Source organism: Liolophura sinensis, chromosome 13, assembly GCF_032854445.1.
Source record: "Liolophura sinensis isolate JHLJ2023 chromosome 13, CUHK_Ljap_v2, whole genome shotgun sequence".
NCBI lineage: Eukaryota > Metazoa > Mollusca > Polyplacophora > Chitonida > Chitonidae > Liolophura > Liolophura sinensis.
This window is the reverse complement of record NC_088307.1, coordinates 18,546,756-18,573,713: the sequence shown is the minus strand read 5'-3', so window position 1 is coordinate 18,573,713 and position 26,958 is coordinate 18,546,756. Positions and strand designations below refer to the sequence as shown.

Genomic DNA, 26,958 nt, shown 5'->3' with positions numbered 1-26,958 from the left:
TGAATTTCATGTTCTAAGTGGAAGGTCACTGAAAATAAATGCATCTAATTGGTGAATGTTGAAATCTTTAAGCTGTCAGTTACCTGTAGACATTTACGCGCATGTCACTCTGAGTTCTCAGTCCAATGAATGGCAATTGGCTGTCACAACGATGTGAGAACGAGGTTAGAACACATAGCGTATCTAGTAGGTTTCTTCTGAAGTGGGAGGAGAGTTTCGATTGTAACATAATAACACATACGCGAGACGAGACAAACTCCACTGTTATTTTACGAGAGCTTGATAACTGATATTTACCATTCAGACTTGCATCACTGAAATACCTTTGTATGCCAATATGCTAATTTATGTACGGGGCTGTGAACGGACAAGAACCATTCCCTGGATAATGCTATCATCAGGCGACTTCCATGTAACCTGAACAATTATGCATTCGCCCATTTAATTCAGGCCAGCAAGTGTAACCTGCATATTTACCCTGAGAAGTAAAACGTCAAGTAGACTGCTTAGTGTGGACATATACAGATTTGTTGCAATTGTTCATTCAAACTTTATTTACTTTCATTTATGATTAAAAACAAAGGTGTGAAGGTGTGAATCTTTAAGTCTCACCAGCGAGTACCACAGTTGACTTTCGGCTAAACTCTACGTGATTTACGGCAGCATACATACACCGAGCATGACACCTCACTCGGTTAGCATCAAGACACCAGACCACTCAGTCCTCATACTGACACAAGAGATGGCACCTCACTGTCAGCATACAGACACCTCACTTAGTCACCATGCAGACACCATACAAGGCACCCCACTCTGTCAGCACAGACACCAAGGCACTAAGTCACCATGCGGACACCAAATGTGATATCCCACTCAGTTACATGTACCATACTGACACCAGACATGACAGTAAGTCCCACTCAGTTACCATACTAACACTAAACGCACCAGTACAAAGCAGAGTGACAGTTTAAAGTAGCGTGACAGATTTTAATTACCAACACTGCTTATCTGAAAGGTCTGAACTTATACCCTATTCACAGGGCCAAAATTTAAACTGAATCAAATCTGAACTGATTTAAATCGAAGCCAGTTTTAAGGCAGTTCAAGGATTTGCTCGTTCACACGGTCATATTTAAGCCCGTTTAGTAATTACAACATCATCCTGACTTCCATGTAACTGGGGCATTTAATCCACTTACCGTTCACACAACACAGATAAAACAGCTCAAGCCCTGAAACTGGCTGAAAGCCACATCGCTAGCTGGGGCAAATAAACTGGATTACATCCTCCCACTTTGCTTTCACATCCGCGAGGTCAAACTGGCTCAAAGCAACTTTCGCAAGTTAAACCAGCTTAACTTTGCCAGTGTGAACTGGGTAGTATTTGTATACAGTCCTTTGACACCCCTTTTTTCCAATCTTCAGTCATCCAAACAAAAGAACACTATAACAATGTGACCCCTAAAAATCTGATCCCTATAAATAGTGTCAAACTAAAATAACTTTCACCGACTGTGCAAATAAACTTTTCATGTACAAATGCATGTACATATAGCTGTATGTTGAATGTTAGTTCAATTTACATCATAGTGTAAATGAATCTATCAGCTTTTTTTGTCTTCATTATTCCTCTTTTTTGTATTTCCATCTGGACCGTGTCAAAGAAGATTTGTGATCTTTTAGTTTCTTTTACCTCTTGCCTCTAAATTTATGGTACTCTAATTTCTGCTTTACGAAAAATCAAATACACATGAATCCTCACAAATTTAAAACATCCAAATTTGGCACTGGTGTGTTGGCTCCAAATATGATCATTGTCAAAAAACACAAGTAGCAAAACCTCCATGGTTTTCCATAAGGATGTGGGAAGTGGTCTCATGATTGAAAGCACTTGTCTTTCAATGGCTAACACATAACCAGCCTTTGACAAGGAATTTTAGATTTCTTGCCTCTAACCATCAGGAGCGTGCTGGTACAATAATTTAGTGGTCATTGAAGATCACTTGTATTCTTCCAACATCATCATGATCATAATGCATATCTGTACGTCATGTGGGGAAGTTTGACAGTAGCTTGCCAAAGGTTGGTGGTTTACCTCCAGTCTAGCTTCCTTCGCCAGTTATACTGACAGCCAATGTGAAAGTGAAAAGTAAAACTTAAAAACTCTTATTTGAACAGTTGGATGGGAAACAAGGATATCTTTATGTAGGGGCATTAGTACAGTCATAATTCTGTCTGTTTTAGAATCTTTCGTCCCAAAATAGGAACTGTGGAGCAACTGCAGGCAATCTTGCAGCTTATGTGTACAGCTGTTTCGTGCCTAACAACATCTGCGTTGAGGTGACTCATATGTACATGTACATTTACTGCAGACGTACAGAAGAAAATGCTGTACTGGTTCTAAAAAAAGCACTTTCGAACTCTGAACATCACATAAGCCGAAATACTATTGTGACTGTATATTTTGGGAGTAAAAGCATGGAATTTATGGAAAACTTTTACATAGTATCTTCACAGTTCTACTGGGCCATTCTGGTAAGGGCGGATGTTGCTACAGAATCTATCCTTCATGTACATGCACACGAATGGACAACCTGTACATGAAGGCTCTGAATACAAACAGATGCCAGCTGGTTTATTAGAAGGCAATTACTGTGTACTTTCAGCCCGCTCCTTTATCAAAATTTCAATGTGGATCCTGTCTACATTGGTCAAAGCATTTACATGTATTCTGTACTTTACTTATTTCTTTGTTAGGTACATGTAGCTGATTACATTTCCAGGGTAGCCGTCTACTCACAAAGGCAATGAAAAACCCTGCATGCCTGCATGTACATATTCTGTCCAGTACTGATGCACATGGACGCTACAAGAAGTCTGTACCATTCCCTTCATTACAGTCTACTTTTAATAATGACTCTCATTTATGGAGTTGAGATAAGTGGGGAAGGTCTGCCAGCAACCTGCGGATGGTTGTGGGTATCCCCCGGGCTCTGCCCGATTTCCTCCCACCATAATGCTGGTTGATGTAGAACTGAAATACTCTTGAGAACAGCATAAAAGTTATGTGCGAGTATGTTCAGTAGCTCTTCAACACCACAACTGTACTACATCCTGTTCAGAGAACGGACACCACCAAGTACAGAATTTGTGTTATTCATTATTTAATCCTTGCATGCAGGTACAAAATGGAATTTCCATCACTGCAGCAGACCTGTGACTAATTGGCCAATTATTTATTTATGTGATAATGATGTTGCTCAATGGCATGTGCCATACGCAAGAATTTTTCACTAACATGATGACCTCGTCAGTTTTATGGGCGGAGGAAATAAATAGTGCAAGGGCAAAGCCAGCCCTCTGGCAAGTTACGGACAAACTTTCCCACTAGCCATGTACACATGCAAACATGTTGGCAGAAATAGTCCTCAAAAAAATGACAGACTGCGCAGTCAAATGAGCATCAACGACAACTTACTAACACCAAGGCCCCACAAGCAGTGAACAGGGAAACACATAAATTATCTGTCCAAGGCTGGGCTTAATACCTACATGTACACAGTATAAATTTATGTGCATGTTATCATGGTAGTGCATACACACTACCACATGTCCAGTAAATATACTGAAGATGTTATTTCTTTTTTAAAAAAAAGAGGAAAGCAGACAAGGACAAAATGCTCCAGGAGAGAATTACATGTAATTTTACAAACTGTCAATTCTGCATTTTGTAGGTATTGTGAGAAAAATACATGGACTACACAGTGGTCCGATTACGCCTTCACCTCCAAAAATGTTAGTGATGGACAAAAAACATAAATGTACATCAGTTTTTAGATCAACATAAAAAATTCAGAGCCAAAAATATCAACTTGAAGGGCTTTTTTTATGAGAAATATGATACTAAAAGCAACATCTCTCTTCTACATGCCTAGCCTATTCACAACAGCATGACTGACACGACAGCTACTGTAATTCTTCAACTTTTTTGCGTGTTTACAAGATGTAACTTATTCGAACATCTTCTGAGGTTATTATTCTTCACTTGTGTAGACTGATAAAATTATGCTTTTAGTGATGTCCTGAAATTGGCCAACTCAACCAATGTGGTTTTGTTTCCAAAATACACTAAAAAGGTGCACAAACTGCCCTAAAAGTTGCTCTTTACTATGCAAAAAGGCAAAGGAACTAGGGTAATCCAACATAGTTATCTTCAAAATGACAAGACCTGCTTAAGGAATATAAATAGTCTTCTCTCAGAATGACGTACTAAGTGCGCATATTGGAACCAAATTAAATCAAGCCAGTAACTGGGCATCGGATTATTTAATTATTTACATTTCTCATTTAAACAAGTATACCTGTGCTGTCAGCTGTCTTTAAAGGTTGGAGGAAACTGAGCTACCGCTACAGATTTACCAGATGGCTAATGAACACTCCGACATCAATAATTTACATAATACAAGAATACAGCAGCAAATGAGCTAGTTGGGAGCCATACCAGTAGATTTAGAAATACATGTACGTGTATTTCCGTAAACAACGCAGTGTATATGAGATTAATTATATGCAAACGGTTGGCTATAAGGATTTACATTTTATACGTGTACCATGTCACTATTTAAGGTACATGTACAGCTACATGTAGCACCTTTTCAAACCTCCCTGGTAACATGTACAAGTTTGTGAATTTGTCAGAAATTCCTCAGGTCTGGATGAACAAAACCTTTACACTGTTTACTTGTCTGCATGTATTAGTAACACTTCATGCGCCTAGGTCATGTCCTGCCAGACCTGTCTTCAGTGCTTGTGTTCATGGTATAGTTAGGGCGATTTGTAGCACCAACTTGTAGTGTTCGATAAAAAAATGCATGCAACACGTTCGTATGCTACTTGTTTCGGACAATGTTTTTTTTCTCGTTCATCTCCGTCTAGCATTGTTGAGGTCACGTTAGTCATGGGGAGTTCTTTAAGCGACGAAGATTTATTGAAATTAAGCATGATGTACGTGCATAATGCGCCCTGTCTATTCAGTAAAAACGAAAAGCTCGGTTTCAGTGAGGGTCAAAACCAGTCTGGTTTTCCCAGTACTACTCGCAATGGAATAATTTGAAGCAATTTGATTAGCCAGTGCACGAGATTTGTAGCATGAAAACAGACCTTTCTCTAATTCTTGCAACTATCTCACAGCTCACTGAATGCAATAAAAATCAAAAAGATTCAGGTGTTCTGACAGTTCGACTCAGTTGTATGTTACAAGACTGTACAACAAATAGTACAGTGGGAACGGGCCTCTCCATACACATTTCAAGACAATATGAGTTCTACATTTAACATCTTCAGCTTTGACCTGATCAAGTAAAATTTCGAGGTTCATTGGGACATCAACAACTGCTTACTATTGTTCTTCTTAGCCAAGGAGTTTAACACAGTGAGTTACTGTTATTTTATGACAAGATGATCATACCTTCGGGACCATAAACTGAGCACAATATTTAAGAGTTTTGAAACCTGACTTTCACACAATTCACAAATGAAAGCAACCTCTAATCTTCCACTCTTTTTAGAGTTGAAAGTATGCACAGCCCTGCATGAACAATATTATTTGTGAAATGTGTTTGCATCAACATAAGCATCAATATACATGTATATAAAAAAATGAAAACAAGGCAAGATTTATCTACATGTATCAAACAAGGTACAGACTGTTGAATCTGTAGCCAGCATTCAGTATTAAAAATATGTAAAGTTAATACATTCACTAATAAGAGGAAATAGATACGCCAATCAACTACTTATAGTATCACAGTACAGGTAATGCTAACTACATCTTCTCATATCATTTTTACGTTTCTTCTCACATCAAATCCTGCCAAACCACCTGAGTGTGGCATTCTCCCATATTTCTGTTATCATATTTCTAGAGGATGTAGTCATGCATACAGCTGCTGAATACACAGGGAGTGGCACATGTACGTTGTTGAGTTGTTCTTGATGCCCATAAATTCTGACTGTGAAGCAGACATGCCAATTAAAATCAGTTTGACTTCTTAACACAACACTGAAACCAACATCACCACTAACACATAGTTTTCTTTGTTGTTTTCCACTATGTTTCAGATTACATAGTAACTGTTCTCAGAGCCTACAGATGATAATAAGCAGACGATATTCACAGTGTTTATTCCCCTTTAACGATCATCTCTAACACAACTCTATGTCAGTTTCATGAATATTCATATCACTGTACAGCATATTTAAAGTCAATGAAGCACTGGTTATTATGGATGACCAATGAGGCCAATTTCAATATTATAATTCCCTTGTTACTGCCCCATTAATAACTACATGTAAAAGAATTACATGTACATGTACAACAGTGCACTCATATTGCAAATTTATGCTGAGACTTAAAAGACATACCAAGGCGCTACATCTGTTAAATTATATTTTCAAGACATCATTCCTCTTCAGTCTTTTATTTTTTTTACACTGAACTCCTTTCAGAAATGCTGCAAATACATGTACCTCTAGTCTATTCTACATGTATCAAGTTGCACACATTCATGTACTTACTTACTGCACTGGTGAATGAAAGAATGAATGATCATGGCTTAACGCCACACTGGAAGTACCCAGCTCCAAACGGAGAACCTCTGAAGCCCCGCTGTGAAGGCTTCATTAGAGGCACCTTTGAAGCCCAAACCTGACTTTGCTGAGATAGAGGGGAAATGCTCCAAAAGTGCATCCAAAAAATGCAAATGCTTCTGGGTTGCTCAGCAGTAAAAGTTTGTGAAGCGCCTCTGAAGCGCCCCCCCCCCCCCATGGCGACTGAATACTTGTCTTAGTTTGGGAAGCGCCCCTGAAGCCCCCCATAGGGGGGAAGTAGGGGGCTTCAGCCGGAGCGAGTGCTCCTTTTCCAGGTGGGTACATGTAATCCAAATTGGCTCATCTGAAAATCAACTTCACAACATGGCATTCATATCTAGATGCCATGATGGTATTTCATTGTACCATGTTGTTTCATGTTGTATGGCCAATATATGGATTTATCAACATGTATTGATTAATTTATTTGTTTGATTGGTGTTTTAAGATGCCATGTACTTACTATAAAGCCAGGGACACTCTTGGTGGATTTTGTCGCTGGTAGGGATGAACTTAATCGCCCGCGACACATGCTGGCAATATTCGCAGCATAGTTGCAGATACACTAGGCAGATTTTTCCGTCGATCCTGGTCAAGTGGGTTATGTCACGTAACCTAGTGAACCTTGTCGACGTTGTGACACGAAGTAAATATTACAGAACAACACAATTCAGTGGTGTTTGATTGGTCAGCTCGATCTTTTCAATTGCTGAAATTCGCTGGAGCGGTCACACTACGTGGATAGAGTGAAATCACCGGTGTATTACTTCCCTAATATCTGACGTTTGATACAAGCAAATTTTGGGGCGGACAAGATCGCCTGCGAAATACGCTGTTAACAGCATGGACACACAAGGTGGATTTTTAGAAATTTCCAAAATATGCCTACACGAGCGAAAAAATCTGTCTAGTGTGTCCCCGGCTTAAGTTTTACTTATATCAAGGCCTTCAGGTTTTATAAGTGTGTAGAAAATCTGAATGCCCAGTGTACAACTGTCAATCGTAGTCCCTCACAGGTAAACCAGCGAGAGATGGATATTATCACACTGATAACAGTGTAATAATTTACATCTTGCGCTGTGACATCATTGATTTGAGGTTGATCATTTGTAGTGAGAACATCATTTTAGTTGAACATGCTGAATGAGTCAGTGAATGTCTCCAATACTTAACCATGTACAGATAACTGGATTAGATTTTGATATCAGCTACTGGCCACACACTATCTTTTCAAGATATACTGATTCATCATTATAGTATGAAAATTGATCTACATGTAACATTTCAATACACTGGCAGTTTTGATACATGTACAATGTAATTTATTGGAACAAGACGAACAGCTTGTCATCTGAAAGACATCTGGCCTTAAATTGTGTCATTTTTAATTAGAATCTAAATGGACAGAAGTTTTACGGGATAGAAAATTAAGCTGATTTTGTATGTTCCATGCTAATTGCTTTATTAAAAGAAAAGAACATATTTATACAACCTATATCTTAAATGAAAGAGCCTCATGTATACAAACTGAATGGAATTTCAACATCTTTTGTAAGAAGGAAAAACGGTTTTAAACAGTGTCACTCTCTATGAAATCCACCCATTCGAAGAACAATGAAAGACCTGTCATGTTTTCCTTTCCTCCTCTCGAATATCAACTGTAGCTGTGTTTTGTGACGTGATAATCATGGATTTTAACACTAGGAAACTCTAGTTTCGGATGAGCCACTGCATCATTGCCAAAATGTGGCTGAAATAATTCATGCTATGCCCTAACCATGCTGAATAGCTACTTGGCAAAGCTAGGCGTGATGACGTATGTATTCTGATAAAATGGTGGCCTAAATAAGATTTAACTATTAAATACTCAAATAACAAGCACTGCTGGCAGAAAGCTGAGACATTTCATTTAACCTTACCTATAGCTTTTTCATTTAAGGTATATGTTGTATAAATGTGTTCTGTTCTTTTAAGCATAGTTTTTTTCATTTTAGGTATATATTGTCTAAATGTGCTCTTTTCTTATAACTATAGTTCTTCAGGGCCTAATCTGGCCTCAGAAGGGCAGGGGGTGGAACCACCAGTGAAGGGCACCTCATTGTTGAATATTTCGATTCTCATACATTTTAAAAGGAGAAGAAAACATACAAAATGATGCCAAGATCAGATAAAAGAGCGTCAAAACTTATTTGAAAATATGATATTTTTTGGATTTTTTTTTCCAAGAGAAAAGGATATTTCAAAATATTTTTGTATGGTGGGTATTTGGGACCAACTTTTGGTATTTATATATGTTGCATAATAATGTTCTAAATAAGGATGTGATGCTTGTCTAATAAATTTATTTGAATGTAAATTTGTTGTTTGTTATGAAATATATGCATTTAACTTAAATAATGATAATATTTATGAACTTATTAAAAATATAAATATGATCTAAATTGAGGTTTAATACATTTTTTAGCTGAAAAGAACAAATTCTAGTGCAAAAATATTTATTACACCTGTATTACATCCTCATTTATGTATGACATCATGTATGCTTCTCGGCATACATTTCTGATTTTAAATGCTCTCAAAAAAAATTTTGTTGTTTTCATAACCAAGTTCTTTCATACTGAAGTCAAATATTCCTTCTTGATACTGGATCCAACATTAAACTTGAGTAAATTTCCAAACTTTAAACCTAAACAACTGAAGTTGAAAGGCATCCATTGCTTTTGACACTGTAGCGAAGGGACGCCAATTTGCTTTCGTCTCACACAAATTATATTTACCAAAACTAACGTGGCAAATGGCTAGCCTAAGCTAGGTAGATAATCTAATGAGTCTTCTGATGAATTCGGGCTGTTTCCTTTTTTTGGTTTTGTTTTTTGACGCAAAGGGTACTTTGAGGGAACAGCAGAGTCTGGTAATCAGATGCTGAGAAGAGCTGGATTAGTCCCTGCTCTTTCATTTAAGGTATAGGTTGTATATATATATATATTTGTTCTTTTCTTTCAAACAATGTGAAACACTCTTGCCCACTTTCCACTGGAAGTACATGTATTTTGGGTCATTATCAAGATTATATTTTTCTGACTTCACAGGAATCTGCTTGGATGCCTATAGGTTTGGTTTATTTGAGTCTTGACAAGAATTGGTTTCCCACACTGCCATCGAAGTAAAGTCCTGAAGTCACATTGAACTATATCAAAACCATTTCATCCAATCTGACAGTTTAGTACATTATCTCAAGTGTGAAATATGGAACTGTACACTGCCAGACGGAAGCGTATTGTACAACTGTATCAATGATACATGATGCATAGAGCCTAAGAGAGATACAAGTTCTCAAGAGTTCCACGCGGGGGGGGGGGGCTCATGCATATACCAGAAGTTGGGGTTAGAACCCTGGCAGTGCACAGCCTACGCGCATGAGTGTTGAGCGAATGGAGTCTTTTTTAACTCCAACTTCAGCAATATGCACAAGTGCCCCCACACGGAACTTCCGTGAACTCATATCTCTCATAGGCCCTACACACTGCCTCACGTCATTTACCAATACATGTAATAGTTGTCATCAGATACAGTCGCTGAATGTTGATTGGCATAGACTGAAAGGAATTAATCTGGGATTATAAAAGCACAATGCATCCTTTATGGGCAACTATTATGGTAACTAAATTTTTAGGAGCACACTGAATAGTAATAAATTACAGCGAAAGTATGAGACTAGTACAGATGTAACTTAAAAGGTGGATTTTAAGTAACAGAATTATCGCACGTAGAGATTATACTTTCTCAATACAGCAGATTCTAGTTTTGAAATTTGCCGAGACTACTGCGAGTTTCGAACCAGCAACCTCAGAGTCTGGCACCAAATCGCCAGCAATATATCACCTGACTGTGTCAATACAAAGGAGGCTTTAACGTTTGGGTTGCTGTTTTCGGTCATATGGTAGGGGATATGAAGTCAGTTAATTGAGGAATCACCTATAACCATCTGAAAGATTCACAGAGTCAATAACAAACAAGTTAAGCAACCTCAACTTTACAACTCACAAAAATCAGAACTTTTGTCATACGTACTGTTATACTGGACCCCTTTGGCAAACTTTCTCTGCAGCTGGGCACCCATCGGCTGTAATCCAGGTGGTGGGTTAGCTTTGTCGGGAGCATTATTAGTCCCTAGTAATCTTTTAAACAGTGACATTGTTGCTCAGTGCGTGGTAAAGTTTGCAATCACGTGTGCATATTATAAACTGCACCAGCATTCAGTCCAGATTCTCTTCATTAAAAAATGGTTTTACACGAGATATGTAAGCTCAGTCCATGCATAGTAGATCCAATGATGCTGTTATTCTAATCCTTGGAATTACACCTCAAGAGGAAAGCAATATGTTCACAATAAGAACATATGACTGCAAGATTGCACCGGTCTATTTTACAGCTGCACCTTCGTTGATTTCAACAGGATTGTATTTCCAAACAAAGCTCCACCATCCTGCAGTCACACAATTTTCTTGATGATCTGCTCCTTAAATTACCACTCATCTTCAGATACAACTTCATCCCAATATATTTGCACTTTCCACAAGTCATTTAGGATTATTTTTTGTACTTGACAGGCGTTCCTCTCTCCGCATCTTCTTCGTACAAATGTTTCCCTGTCATCCGCTACGACCTAACAACACCCATTCAAAGATGACACGCCATGATCGCAATTAGTCCATGTAACATGCACAATATTAACCGATATATTGTGTGATTACAACAATCCTTGCAACTTTCTAATTGTTTTCTAAACGAAATAAACTTAAGTGCAATAAAATCCAATAAATTTACACCAAAGTATTTATTTACAAACAGAAAAAGCGCAGGAATATGTATCTAAACCTGTTGCAGAACGCTACTTCCGCCGAGCGTCTGCGCATGTTGCTTTGCAGGCAACAGGAAGCATGTGGTAGCTGTCGAAAATGAGCAGGAAAGTCGTCTGCTGCTTCTGTAAGAGTTTACAGGCAGCTCTGCAAAGGCCTTCTGTGCGACAGCTGGCTGGTCGCAGTTTTTCAAAGCCACCAGATATAGGTGACAATAAATGCAAATGAGAATGTACATCAAACGTTATGGATTTGCATGAGACGATCTCACGACGAAACTAGCATGATGCGAAATCTGGGCCTTTGTTGGTCAACTTCAATTCCGGGCTGATGAGTGATGGCGTAGACTGAATAAGCATTTGCTAAATTGCATTGTAAATGGTGTAATATGTTAAGATCTTATTCGAAAAGTATTTAGCATAATTTTTGTTTTCTTTGCTTTATGGCAATCCCATTGTCCTCAACTCAATCAGCAAGCCCAATCGATTATCAAAATACATTCTGACTAGTGGAAAAGTAGGTTGTGTTATATTCAGAACTTTACAATTTCTTAAAAACGTTGAAAGTATTTTAGATAGTGTTTATATCAGACTTTGGTACATACCAAATGTAACCTGTCAGGTAGGGCCCTTAAATCACCAGAACATAGCGTAAATATGTCAAAACAATTTTGGTTAAAGCTAGAGCCACCCTAGTGTCAAGACCAGTATATCTTAAAAGCAGGGTTAAGTAACAAGGATTGACATAGTCTGAATTGCTTCCTAAATTGTAAAAAATATTGCACCATATTAAAACTACTGTTGTTTCTGAGAAAAGTGCCGAAACAAATTCCTGTCATTTTAAAATTTGCCTGGTGTGATGTTATACAAGAAGAGCCATTTTTCAACAATAATCCAGCTGTTTAAACTTTTGAGTCGGACAGACTGATGCTAGTGTTGAGACATATTTACACTTCGGGTGTTTAGGCAATCGGTGCATACCAAATGTAAGGTAGGGTTCAAGCCATTATTTTTAGTGAAATTTTCCTCATGGATCTCTATGTCACATAGAAGCAAGGTGATACGTGAGTATTAACCTGCCAGCTTTGGGCTACTTCATTTTATGCAGTGTCCTTCCTTTAATACAGGGGCCTCCGTGGCTCAGTCGGTTAGCGCGCTAGCGCAGCGTAATGACCCAGAATCCTCTCATCAATGTGGTCGGTGTGAGTTCAAGACCAGCTCATGCTGCCTTCCTCTCCGGCCGTATGTGGGAAGATCTGTCAGCAACCTGCGGATGGTCGTGGGTTTCCCCCGGGCTCTGCCCGGTTTCCACCCACCATAATGCTGGCAGCCATCGTATAAGTGAAATATTCTTGAGTATGGCGTAAAACACCAATTAAAAAAAAAAAAAAAATCCTTTAATACATAGGGCCTACTGTTCAGATCCTAGTCTATGTGACATAAATTTTGTGCAGATAAACCACCGATCTTGTCTCAGTTGATCATCACCTATCAATTGAAGATGCAGGCTTGAATCCAGCTCTAGATGGTTTATCAGGTAGAGCAGTAGTTAACTCTGGTTTGCTCCAGTCATAAACCTGATCATCATTGCATGAGAGAACAATTCTGTAGGCATTCTACAATCGAACATAATATTGAAGTTGATGTTGACAATGTTGGCAGAAGCAGAAATTTAAAGTGTTGTGTATTTATGAAGTTTGTTTGATTTCAGGCCGTCAAACTAGTTTCTCAGGTAGAAGTCACACATGTGGGGAATTAACAAAGACTGATATAGGGAAACAAGTGACTATTTGTGGCTGGGTTCAGCACCAAAGGCTTCAGCAATTTGTGGTCCTACGGGATTGGCATGGATTGACACAAGTTATCATTCCAGACGAGAAGGTAATATGTCATAGACTAATTTTTAAAACACGGAAACGTTTAAAAACTGGATATACATTTGCATGCACAACATTTATTAATACATTTGTGGGTTATAGGAAAGGCTGTCTCTCTGTCTAAAAGCAAATTATGGTAGAGATATTATATATGTGTATGTACATGTGCTTGTGGTTTTATGTCGTACTTAACAGTTTTTCAATCTTACAATTTTTGATGTCTTTGGTACATGTATGACCTGACCCGGTTTTTAGCCCAGGTCTCCTTACTTCAAGGCCGACACTCATCCCTAACCATTTGGCCACCAAAGTGGTCACAAATATTATAAAAATGATATTACAACGTACAGTGCATAAAGCTGGGTTCATTCTACAGTTTGATAGTTATGAAAGTGCTAATCAAAACTGCAAAGAATTCTTAAATCTTTTCTAAGACCTTAAATCTATCAAAGTGACTTGTTTTAGTAAGAGTAAGATCAAGGGAAATAACTCTTATGTGCACAGGTGGTAATGTAACTTTGACCAACATTTTACCAGGAGGATATGTTAGGAACATATGAGAGACTGAAAACTTATTCTAGAACCATCAAATGTCTTAATTTGCTCAAAGTAAAAATATCAGTGAAATTAATATTGTTAATTACCTCAATTCTTCAACTTTTTCAACTGCATCAGCAACCAATATTTTGAAACATTCTGAGAGAACTGTGGAGTGTATGGAAATAATTTAAACATTTGTAGAAAGCTTGTATCTTTAGTGAGAATAAAAAATAAAAAAAATTTTAGGATAATTTTTATGATAAATGTATGCATAAATTCCAAAAAAAAGTGCTTCAGCGGTCACAAAGGTTGAAGATTTACAGTAACATTAATGTATGCGTTGCTCAGACCGATCTTATTTGGTGGAACATATCAGTATTTCCCTAGATCATTAAATCCACATTAATAGCCTTTACACAGCTGTTTGTTTTAACCTCATTCACAGTTGAAAATTTTTTTTTTACCCATATTACCACATGCATTGACAGCAATTTTTATATATGCTCCAAAGTACATTGTTGACTTGAATTTGAGAGAAGGATGTGCCTTTCACATAACAGTTGTACAGCTGTAGAGATCTACAGCTCTGTCGGTTTTCTCCCAACATAGAGTCAAACCTGTCGTATGTGGCCAGTGAAGGGAAACTAAATAAGTGGCCGTTTAGAGCAGGTACTTAGAGTATCATACTTATGATTTGTTTCTCAGGAACCAACTTTAAGTCACCAAATGACAATGATGAGCAGGAACATGATTTTATCATTTACAAACTTCATCAAAATTTTGTGTACATTTTGATCAGCCTGGACACTAGATGGATTTGAGCAGTTATTTGCACATATTATATAAGCATGGAGAATGTTTAATCTTGGAGAAAAGTCATCAATATTTCTTATGTATTTTTCAGAAACCTGCAGTTCCAGATCTGGCATTGGAATCCGTTATCCAAGTTACAGGTCTGGTGCAAGAAAGACCAGATGGCCAACAAAATACAGTAAGTATTTGTTTTAATAGTGTTATATTCTGTGCTCTGACTGTCCTGATGCTCAACTTGCAGGGCCATTTCTGGAGTCATTTCAGTTCTGGACAACATTTGGGCTCCCAAACTGTTGGTTGCCAAAACAAAACAAGCTGTAGTAAAACTAACTAGTATATTAAACAAATATATGATGGTTTTCCATGTAAAAGTTAAGTTTTCATACAAATTTCTTTCATTCACAGATTTAAAAACTCGTTGGCATCGTTTTGAGTTCCATTTTTGATTTTAATTTCTTTATGCACAGTCACAATGTCACCATTAAAGTTTTGGATCAGCAGATGATTCCACAAAGCCCTTTCTGACTTAAGCCAAAATTTAAAAAACTCTGTAGGATGCTTAGTTTTGGTTCTGGAAGCGGATATTTGGACACATTTGTCTTAAGATGATATTGACGAGGGGTACAAAATTTTAATCTCTAAAACCCAAAAATAATCATTTAGATCATATTTCAGATTTTGACTTAAGTCAGAAATGACTAATGTTTTTCTAGATGTGGCCCTCCAAGCTCACTTGATTTGATTTTTCAGGTTCACTAATCAGAGTAAGTTAGACTATATACTCAGCTGTGTTGTATATTGTTGATGTTCAATTGGAACTATAGCCTGCACTGTGTGTTATGACTTGGAATTTAACTATTTATCAAATTTGTCAACATGATAAAAAGAAATTGCTGGAAGTTTTGAAATGTCAGTGTCCATATACACAAATAATTCCTTGTACATTAATTGATTGTTGTTTCTTGTAGAAAATGCCAACAGGTGAAATAGAAGTTGTATTAAAAGACATCCAGGTACTGAACGAATGCAAACCTAACCTTCCGTTCAATATACAAGACTTCCATAAGGTATTCAGTTTTCTTTTTTCGTTTTATACAGTGTACAGCCGACGTCGTATAAGTGAAATACTCTTGAGTACGGCGTAAAACACCAATCAAATAAATAAATATACAGTGTACTTGAATAAATGTGAGTGGCTGTCCGCTTTCCTGAACCATCCAAATTAGACTAAAGTTCAAGGTGCAGAATATTCTTAGGCATTTCGATTTGCCACCTACATGTTGTCCCTTGATGAGAATTTATATTACCTTACCTCACTTTTGATATGCTTTAAGAGGCTGGGGGGGAGAATCTTTTCAGAATTTCTATATGTTCAAATACTATATGGCCAAAGATATAGAAATAATAACACAACAATGCTAACAATGCAGAAAAGTTGCGTTATTACATTTTCGCATTCTTAATATTGTTGTTGTGCACTTGTTGCGCTGACTGTGTTATTATTCTTCCCAATGTATGGTACAGCGACAATGCCACGCCACAAAGGGAGATTACTCCATTGTCAGTATGATTGGGGATTTGATTTATTTACTTGGTTGACACGATGATTGGAACTAAGAATTGTGTAGATGTGCCAGGTACTGGTCATTAACTTGGTAACTGTGTTCTGAATATCATCAAGATTCAGCTGTTGTGTTAAACAAATACGCAGGTTTCGAGATATGACGTTACTACAACAGAGTGACGTCCCTTTGTTATATCACGTCGTCGCTTTACGGCACAATAGGGCCAATCTGGTAATTTTAACATGGGGTCGTATATAGAATATAGAGTACTAATTAAAAAGCATTAGACTGATCTTCTGAATTATGTTTTTGGATGGATTTGGGTACCCAATATTGCAAAAATAATGTTGTTATCCCGGTACTTTGATCTAAACACAATCATTGCCATGTTATAAGATAGGCAGTTAGCCTAGTGGCGACGTCATTTTGCAATAGGACGTCACTCTGTTGTCGTAATGACGTAACTCAAAAACTGCATATTGGCTAACCAAAAGCAGAGTGTTTAAGTGGTGGCTTCTATGGCATTCTGATGTCTAATGCCATTTTTAGAAGCAATTCTGGTTGGCCTGAAGTCAGCACATTGAGACTGGAGGAGGCATCTCTGGCATGGTCTTTCAGCAGTGTAAATAAATCTAAATTTAGTTCTATAAGGACAAATCAGCATGACCTGACAGGAAATGTGGAATAATGTTTAGCCTGATTGATTGATTGATTGGTGTTCAGTAAACACAGTTCTCAAGAATTTCGCATGTATATGACAGCGTTTTGACTTATGGGCAGAGAAAACTGGAGGGCCCAGATTAAACCACTGACTTTCAGCGGACAAACTTCTTGACTGAAACCGCAACCATAACAGCCAGATCTGGATTTGAACATGCGACCTCAGTGATGAAAGCCAGGCTTGGTAGTCATCCATAATGGCAGCCTACACGTAGTTTATACAAAAAGACAAAGCAATTATTGAGATCCTTTTCATATTCTACTGTTTTTGATACTGAAATTCTTCAATATTTAAGGCATACCTGTACCTTGGACTCTCCCCGGTTTCCATTCTTCATAATGCTGGCCGCCGTCATATAAGTGAAATATTCTTGAGTATGGCGTAAAACACCAATCAAATAAATAAATAAATTAAATCTTTTCAACTGCTTCTCGCACTTTTTCAGTGGAATTTAAGCATATAATTATTATGAAAATGATTTGTTTGTATCATTAAAGTTGTAAGTTTCTTAAAACTATGCATATTATTTCTCTACCCCCCACACTTCTCTTAGAATATTTCAAGATATTGATTGCAGACGGGGTTGTAAAGGTTGAAGAACTAGGGCAGTATTTCAATTGAATAAATTTTCAACATTTTACGAGACCATTGACTTTACTGCTGAGCTCTTGTGATTTAAATTGCCAGGTAAAAGAAGCGTTACGTATGGAATATCGTTATCTGGACTTGAGAAATAAAGATCTCCAGCGAAATTTGAGGCTACGATCAGAGATGGTGATGAAAATGAGAGAATTTCTCTGTAATCAAAATGGTGAGCATACTTGAACTGTTTTGAGGTTTTTTTTTTCTTTGAATAGTCACAGTAGACCCACCACATTGTTTTATAACAAGACATAAGATTTCTTTTTCTAGATCATGTAACTTTTTCAAAAGCAAGTCTGATAACCAGGATTAGAAGACAGGTCAAATTTTATCAGACAATTGCTGACGTGATTTCTTTTCTCTTTGTGCTTGAAAATCTGATAACCATTGCTGTCTTCAGCAGATTCAAGTGTCACAGTTGTAAAATTACATAATTAAATACGATTACATGATCTGTAAACTTTTGTGATGAGAGCCTCTTACCCATTTCAGGATTCGTGGATGTGGAAACCCCGACCTTGTTTAGACAAACACCAGGGGTAAGCCATCATTAACGGGTCAGCCAGCCCAACAACCATTGTCACGCCATGATGCACCCTTCAAGCCTTCCAAACACCAAGTTTATTCATTTGTTGGGGTTTTTTTCACCATACTCAAGACGAATTTTCACTCATATGATGACGGAATAATAGTTTTATGAAGGGAGGAAACTGGTGTGCCTGGGGTAAACCACCAACCTTTGACTGGATACTGACAGACTTTCTAACGGGAATTCAACAAGTGGATTAAAAATAGGACAAGACTATTTTGTAAACTGTGTTCACACAATTTAATTGGACAAGTTGAATTTGACGGATCAACAGTGTGAAGGAGGCATAATGCATACAAATGCTGAGATAGTGCATGTACCTACCCCATGACATATGCCTTGTACACACACCATGACATATGCCTTGTACCTACCCCATGACATATGCCTTATACCTACCCCATGATATATGCCTTGTACCCACCCCATGACATATGCCTTGTACCCACCCCATGACATATGCCTTGTACCTACACCATGACATATGCCTTGTACACACACCATGACATATGCCTTGTACACACACCATGACATATGCCTTGTACCTACACCATGACATATGCCTTGTACCTACCCCATGACATATGCCTTGTACCTACACCATGATATATGCCTTGTACCCACCCCATGACATATGCCTTGTACCTACACCATGACATATGCCTTGTACACACACCATGACATATGCCTTGTACCCACCCCATGACATATGCGTTGTACCTACCCCATGACATATGCCTTGTACCTACACCATGACATATGCCTTGTACATAGACCATGACATATGCTTTGTACCTACCCCATGACATATGCCTTGTATATCATGTCTACACCCGGGTCTGGTTTAAAAATGGTACTTGTTGCTGTCTCGCATGGCACTCAGTGGTGAGAGGTTAGAACAAGGAAACATGAGTGGTAGGCATCAGTGTAATGTAACTGGGTGGGGTGTCATGTCTGGTGTCTTCTTCATGATACATCAGTGGCAGGATGGACTCACCCTGCCACACCTTGACACAGTATATGTACACACACTGACGACTCAACGTAGTCTTATGACTGAAAAGCTGTTAAAGTGAACATAAAGTCGGCACTAAATATACACAGATAAAAAAATGATATAGGACACAGTTATCACAGAAAAATATGTAAAAAATTCCATACAGATTTGAAAGCCAAGAAGATGAAGTTCAGCATTGGTGATACAGACAATTCACTCAGAGTAGCCATGTTGTAGAAGCTCTTATGAACCTGGCCAATCATTAGCGCTGAAAGCGTCACCTGATAATTGGCTGTCACATCAAAAAACCTATTAACTCTTGATTGTCAGCATGTTTTGTTATTGTGGATAGACAGATATCAGTACAATAAATTGGATTTTGCGATTAGTTTAAATGTTAAACTGATGCGTTTTGAACCACACATTTATGAGCAGGGAACTGAGAATGACTGCCCTTGTCACAATGCTCACATGTTGGGCAGGATACTGTAGTAGCTTGTCATGGTGAGCTGACAAGAAAACGACCTCGGGAGAGTCATTGCTTGAAGAAAAATACTTGCATTATTTTTCCTTAGCAAAGTCAGATTTATTACAAAAATGTCTTCCCAAAATCTGAATGAAAGGGTGTGTTATCAGTCAGGAGGTCCTGCTATGTTCAGCGAATTCCCTGAAGTTGCTACAGCCAGATAAGCCAATTGCTTACACTGATGCAGGACTGTTGAGGATGAGAAGGACCGCTAAAATACGATGCTTTTGTCCATGAACATCGGCTTAACTGAGTACCAGACTAAATGAAAGATTGGCCCACGGATTGAACACGGAACAGAGCTGATACTCTTTGGTTGGGTGTCCGGCGTTTTTGTTTGTATTTTCTCATTGTCACATTGTTTAATACTGATGGTACGGGAGAGCTCCTTTGTTTTGTGACATTACTCTAGATAGCTATAACATGGCAAAATGGCATCACCAAATGAATAGTTAGGTACTGACTATTGCTTGCTATTTATTTTGTTGATAAGTGGTGTAGAATTTTAAAAATATTTTTAGAACATTTCTGGAATACTGCTTTATTAATTAATTCACCTTTAGTGGCCGACTTTATGTTCACTTTAATTAGGACATTAAACCCAAAACATACATACATATATGTATACAAGGCACACAAGCTGCAGGTTCAAACCTGGCCTTTGGGAATTTGTAGATTTTGTAGATATGCAAAAGTCACACACACTCTCAGATATCCTATACGTTCACTTACTTGTGTGTAAAAATTTTTGGTTCAGTTAAAAGTTTAATGTCTTACTTATTTGTTTATTTGTCCGGAGTTTTACACCATTCTCAAGAATACTTCATGCTGTTATATCAATGAAACTACTTTCATTGATATAACAGCATTTCCCCAGACTCTGCCTGGTTTCCTCCCACCATATTGCTGGTTGCAACCGTACTCAATATTGTATAAATGAAATATTATTGAGTACGGTATAAAACACCAATCAAATAAATCAATAAATATATGACAGGAACCAGAATTATGGTGAGAGGAAACCGGACAGAGCCTGGGGAAACCACGTTTCAAGTTAACTCACTTATTAGTGGTTCAGTGAATCTTTCTGTTGTAGGGAGCCAAAGAGTTTGTTGTGCCGTCACGATTTGCAGGAAAATTTTATACTCTTCCACAAAGTCCGCAGCAGGTGAGTGATGTGTACGTATGACAGGCAAATGTGGAATGGTGTGACAGATTGAAAAATGTTCGTTTTTGTACTGCTTGTTGTTTGTTTTATCATTTCCATTGCCTTTTTGCATCCATTTTATACTTGATAAACGTTTACATGTTCGACACTGTTAGATGTTGTTTACATTTCCTGCTAACAAATATGTATTCAGCAAAATTTTTCATTAGTCTTAGATAAATCTGTTCATGTCATGCATTAGTTGATTTAATTATTATGTCACTGATTATTACTTGTGCCCTAATTCCTCAACCTTTCCACATATAAAAGAGCAACTTTCAGTGCAATTTTTTGCATGTTTTTAATTCGATTTCAGAGACTAAATTACATTGGTTGATTGGCCACGTTTAGGGCTTCACAAAAAGTATAATTTTTTCAGTGTACACAGAATAATGCCCTCAGGATTTGCTTGAATATTTATTTATTTATTGATCTGATTGGTGTTTTACGCTGTACTCAAAAATATTTCCCTTATATAACGGTGGCCAGCATGATGGTGGGAGAAAACAGAACAGAGCCCGGCGGAAAACCCATGACCATCCTCAGGTTGCTGGAAGACCTTTTCACATATGGCCGGAGAGGAAGCCACCATGAGCTTTACTTGAACTCACAGCGACCGCATTGGTGAGAGGCTCCTGGGTCATTACCAACTGAGCCACAGAGGCCCCATTTTGCTTGAATAAACACCTTGCAAACATGCAAAAAGGTTGAAGAAAATACAAGTTATGGATTTCTACACTCTCACAGCTTGTGGGGCCTTGGTAACAATAAGCACTTGACAGCACTGGTGGCTGTTTGTGTGCTCTGGCGTTTGTGGAAGACTGTTTGTCTGTTAATATAATAATAGTGTTAATAATAGTTAATAATAATAATTATAATAATGTTAATATTAAATATTATAATATTATAATATGTTAATAATAAATAATAGTTAATAGTGTTAATATCTGTACATCATATATGGGATTGTCAGTAACTTGCCAAAGGTCGACCGTTTAAACAAGACTGTCTGGTTTCCTCCACATCAAACTGACTGTAAGTGAAAAGTTCATGAGTGTGGCATTCACCAACAATCAAAGAAAAAAAATAAAAATCAAAATGGCATTAAATCATAGTCACTCATTCATTTATAACACATAAAAAATTTGCAAAGTGAAATATTTGGTCAGGCTGAAGTGATGTTTTCTTCCACTTAATGTAAGACTAAAATTTGACCACTCAATGTTTTCCTTTCTATTTGGTCATGCATAGAAAATCGGCCACCAACTTGCACATAGAGGTGAGTTTCCCTCCCATCATTAAGCTGGCTGCTGTCATATAAGTGAAATATTCATGAGTACGGTGGAAAACACCGATCAGATAAATAAATCAAATATTCTCAAGTAAAATATAATATATATATATATTAATACGTTATATTTTGTTATGTTATACACGTTCCAGAGCAATAAAATATGTATTAACACATTTGAACTATCATTTGATGTGTTTGTGACAGTTCAAACAGCTGCTAATGGTGGGAGGAATAGACAGGTACGTCCAGATTGCCAGGTGTTACCGTGACGAGGGAAGCAAACCTGAGAGACAGCCTGAGTTTACACAGGTGAGTTTATGTTTCATTGACTGTCCAGATTGTCAGGTGTTACCATGACGAGGGAAGCTAACCTGAGAAACAGCCTGAGTTCACACAGGTGAGTTGATATCTCATTGACTGTCCAGATTGTCAGGTGTAACCCTGACGAGGGAAGCTAACCTGAGAGACAGCCAGAGTTACACAGGTGAGATGATATCACATTGATTGACTGATTGACTTTCTAGATTGCGAGGTGTTATCATGATGAGAGAAGTAAAGTGGGAGACAGCCAGAATTTATACAGGTGAGTTTATATCTCATTGATTGACTGATTGACTGTCTAGATTGACAGGTTTTACCATGATGAGGGACGCAAACCTGAGAGACAGCTTGGGTTTACACAGGTGAGTTTATATCTCATTGATTGACTGTCAAGATTGCCAGGTGACGAGAAAAGCAAGCCCGAGAGACAGGCTGAGTTTACACAGATGAGTTTCAGTAATTTGCTTGATAAAACTTGTTGATTGAAGAACAGAAGATTTCTGATCAGCCCAGCATAATAATATTGTGTCTGCCCATGTTGTTTCAGTTGTAGTGACAAGTCTGTAACCATTACAACCTAAACATGGGAATGTCCGGGCAAAAGTATAAGTATCAACATAGTTTGCTCATTTTCGCCTGTACTATCCCCAACATTACAGCATTGTGACATGAAACATCATTGGTTCTAAAGTAAATCTAACTTGATTGGTTGCTGTACCAAGAACCTGTTGCCATGGGAGCCCACAATCTGGTTTCGGAAAATTCACACATCCAGGAGAATTCAGGTAGAAAATGATGAACAGAACACTGTCAAAAATTCTCAGTTTTACTGGGCTTTCCAGCAATTCTCTTTGTTTGTTTTTCAGAGGAAAATTAATTCCTAAGCCTTCTTTTGTGAGAGATATTTTGGAACTTCTTGGTTTCATTTCATCAGGTTGGACTGTTAGACATTTTTGTGCAGGAAATAGTACCTCAGTGCAGATATGTCCATTAATTTGTTCCAAGGAAACTTCAAAGTAAGTAAGTACTTAAAACTTATATAACAACTGTATTATTAAGTCTTATAATTAATCTATTTTTCAGTTTTTGTTTTTTTTTTTTTTTTTTGTAGGTAGACATTGAAATGTCATTTGTCAACCAGGACAATGTACTGGACTTGGTTGAGCACATGCTGGTACATTGCTGGCCAGAGTCCAAGGGGAGACTATCCATCCCTTTCCCAAGAATGACTTACCATGAAGCCATGGCCAAATATGGAGTTGACAAGCCAGATACAAGATTTGACATGCAGGTTTGATACAAACTGTTTTATGAAGTTTTTGGTTAATATGGAGCATAAAACACTCTATTCCTGACAATCATGTTTTTTTGTTTGTCCATAAAAATGATGGTTTCCGTAGGCTTTATTTTTCCCAGTTTCCTATATTCATATTACTAAACTACCATAATTTAATATGACTCAAAGCACCTATTAAACATACAGCATGATAAATTCATATAAACCAGTCAAGTGATAATGTTTTAATTTAATTTGTAATTTATAAATATTTTCTCTACTATATACATGTATTTACATGTTGCTTAGGGGTTTTTTTTTTGTAATTTTTTGTAATTGATTTTTGGAAAGGGTTCAAAATAGACAACGTTTCTAACCTTGTGGCAAAGCTTTGTAGTCATTTGTTCATTATTGCTTTTTTGATTTGTGGACAAACTAGTGACGTAGTACTCATGTTACAAGAGAACAATGATCAATCTGGCTTGGACCCCGGGTGACTGTTATGCGGGAAAAGTTTCTTCATTAAACTTACCGTAAATCCTCAACAAATTCGATGACAGACATGGTACAGCTTTTGGCATAGTACGGTAAATGACTTAAAGTTTTGCACTTTAGTTACCGTCGTTTACTTTCACACAATCTGAGTTGGCGGCCAGATGACCACGCCAAACAAGGAATGTACGTCGCAGACGAACAAATTATTCGGGTTAGGCCTAAGTGGAAGTCACCTCACACCGTTATCTGGGGAACGATTGTGTATTGAGAGCCCTCATTATGCAACGAATATGTGTACAAATGTATTTCAGTTAAAATTGAATTTCGCTGAGAAATATCTGTCATCAGCTTCTTGTGTCAATGTACTTCCACTTTAGTAGGTCAGGCTACATGCACATTGTGTTACTTTACAGTCGGAACGGTTCCTTTTCCCGCGTTTTTATATCTGAAACCTCCCATTAAACACAAATAACAAACAACCACGATTTACTTTCGCAGCCTTTTCGGTAGTACTGTGTGCAAGTTTGGCATATCAGGAGACTTGTTTGAGGTGTTACTACATTAGGAGTTCACTCAACACTATCACTGGCTTTAGAAACAAAATGGTTGATGATTTCCTGTGTACAGTTTTGCCCAGACATGATTTACATGTCGCCATTGGCAGATAAGATTAGGCCTATTGTTTTGCCTTCGCTAGCGAAAGTCATTTGATCGATGGGTGGTCACAGGAAAACACACATGTGAAAGTCCTGTGATGGTAAGTGGGTGGTATCTACATGTAGATAAAACCAGTCTGTGTGACTAAAAATTCTATCTGAGGAATTCAGTAGTAAGTAAAGTCTTGCTATTTACAAAATATGGACGGTTCTTGAATGATTAATTTATTTATTTGATTGGTGTTTTACCCAAGAATATTTCACTTATGTGACGGCGGCCAGCATTATGGTGGGTGGAAACCGGGCAGAGCCCGGGGGAAACCCACGACCATCTGCAGGTTGCTGGCAGACCTTCCCACATACGGCCGGAGAGGAAGCCTGCATGAGCTGGACTTGAACTCACAGCGACCGCATTGGTGAGAGGCTCCTGGGTCATTACGCTGCGATAGCGCGCTAACTGACAGAACCACGGAGGCCTCGGTTCTTGAATGAAGAAGAAATGTTTTGCTACAGTGGTGCAAACACACATGTGTAGCTGTCGCTTTTATCGCAATTTGACATCTCATCTGCTGTTAGGCCTGGTTTGCAAGTATTGATTTGCGTATGCTAAATTCTGCTATAGCTTTGTATACGGAGAGCCCTGCAGTTTAAAAACGGATATTTGACATGACACTCCACCTGTGTAAAGGTACTGGGTCCCACAGAGTTTTCTCCCAAATTCCCATTTATCACAAAATTATGATAATAAAACAATTTTTTTTTCAACCTGTTGCAAAGGGCATGTACTAAAATCTTTATAATTTAAACTGAGAAAAACATGAACTGTAGGTGGTAGGAGCATAGACTGACTGTTCAGTGAAACGTGAGCTTGTTTATTACATTCTGCTCAGTGAAGCATGAGCTTGTTTATTACATTCTGCTCAGTGAAACGGGAGCTTGTTTATTACATTCTGCTCAGTGAAGCATGAGCTTGTTTATTACATTCTGCTCAGTGAAACTGGAGCTTGTTTATTACATTCTGCTCAGTGAAGCATGAGCTTGTTTATTACATTCTGCTTAGTGAAACGGGAGCTTGTTTATTACATTCTGCTCAGTGAAACGGGAGAATATTACATTCTTGAACCGTCTATATAATCCCCTAGCCACACCTGATGACTTTAGGTCATCTACCATAGATGAAAGCTGGCTGAACTGTACAGGTTATTTTAGAATATTTGTGAAGTTCATATGTACACCTACCTGAACAATAAATTTTATTCCTGAAAATATTATGAATTATGTTTTAAAAATTTTTATCTAAAGTTATCTTTTTTTATTACTGGTTGAATTTATTAAGGATTTAAGTTAGGCCTGCAGATGTCTGTATTAAAGGACATATGAAAAGGATGTCATAAATAAAGGTTACGTTTCTAAGACAAATGAAGAAAATTATGCTAGAAAGTTTTTTTTTTAATTTTCGTATTGGGGTATGTTTTTACACCTGTTAATTACTTCTCTATTTCATGTATATTTTCCGTCAATGGTCAGATTTTTGGGGAAATCGGCATGTTTGAATTTGATCAGAGTTCATTGTCCTCTGTTCAATAGCACTGCACATGATTTGTTATCAGCTGGCTGCTAGCCCAGTATACATGCATATACAGTGCGAGCAAAATGACGTGCTCAGACTCTGCGTGGCTTTGCCGAGCGGGCTTAGCACCCCCACTCACCCAGCCCATCCACCACCCCCTACCCCAACTCCCACCCTATTCTGTCTGTTGCCCACACAGAGATCAGTGTTGACGTCACCACTTCAAGCTACTTAAGTCGGTTAGCGAGCTAGCGCAGCGTAATGGCCCAGGAATCTCTCACCAATGCGGTCGCTGTGAGTTCAAGTCCACCTCATGCTGGCTTCGTCCCTGGGCGTACGTGGGAAGGTCTGCAGCAACCT

The 26,958-nt window shown here is 37.9% G+C and overlaps 2 protein-coding genes across 2 annotated transcripts in view; one reads left to right on the top strand and one right to left on the bottom strand.

The window, feature by feature from the left end:
- LOC135480526 (rab-like protein 6) overlaps positions 1-11,297 on the bottom strand; it is a 44,777-nt gene extending 33,480 nt beyond the window's left edge. The window contains exon 1 of the mRNA XM_064760379.1: positions 10,723-11,297. Coding sequence (XP_064616449.1) covers positions 10,723-10,846 — 124 coding nt within the window. The 5' untranslated portion in view covers positions 10,847-11,297. The remainder of the gene's footprint in view (positions 1-10,722) is intronic.
- A 285-nt stretch (positions 11,298-11,582) lies between these two features.
- Positions 11,583-26,958, top strand: part of LOC135480614 (aspartate--tRNA ligase, mitochondrial-like) — a 41,680-nt gene continuing 26,304 nt past the window's right edge. Inside the window, exons 1-9 of the mRNA XM_064760498.1 lie at positions 11,583-11,718; positions 13,221-13,390; positions 14,831-14,917; positions 15,708-15,806; positions 17,713-17,836; positions 18,160-18,206; positions 20,876-20,947; positions 22,485-22,589; positions 23,713-23,892. Of these exons, the coding sequence (XP_064616568.1) occupies positions 11,610-11,718; positions 13,221-13,390; positions 14,831-14,917; positions 15,708-15,806; positions 17,713-17,836; positions 18,160-18,206; positions 20,876-20,947; positions 22,485-22,589; positions 23,713-23,892 (993 nt within the window). The 5' untranslated portion in view covers positions 11,583-11,609. The remainder of the gene's footprint in view (positions 11,719-13,220; positions 13,391-14,830; positions 14,918-15,707; positions 15,807-17,712; positions 17,837-18,159; positions 18,207-20,875; positions 20,948-22,484; positions 22,590-23,712; positions 23,893-26,958) is intronic.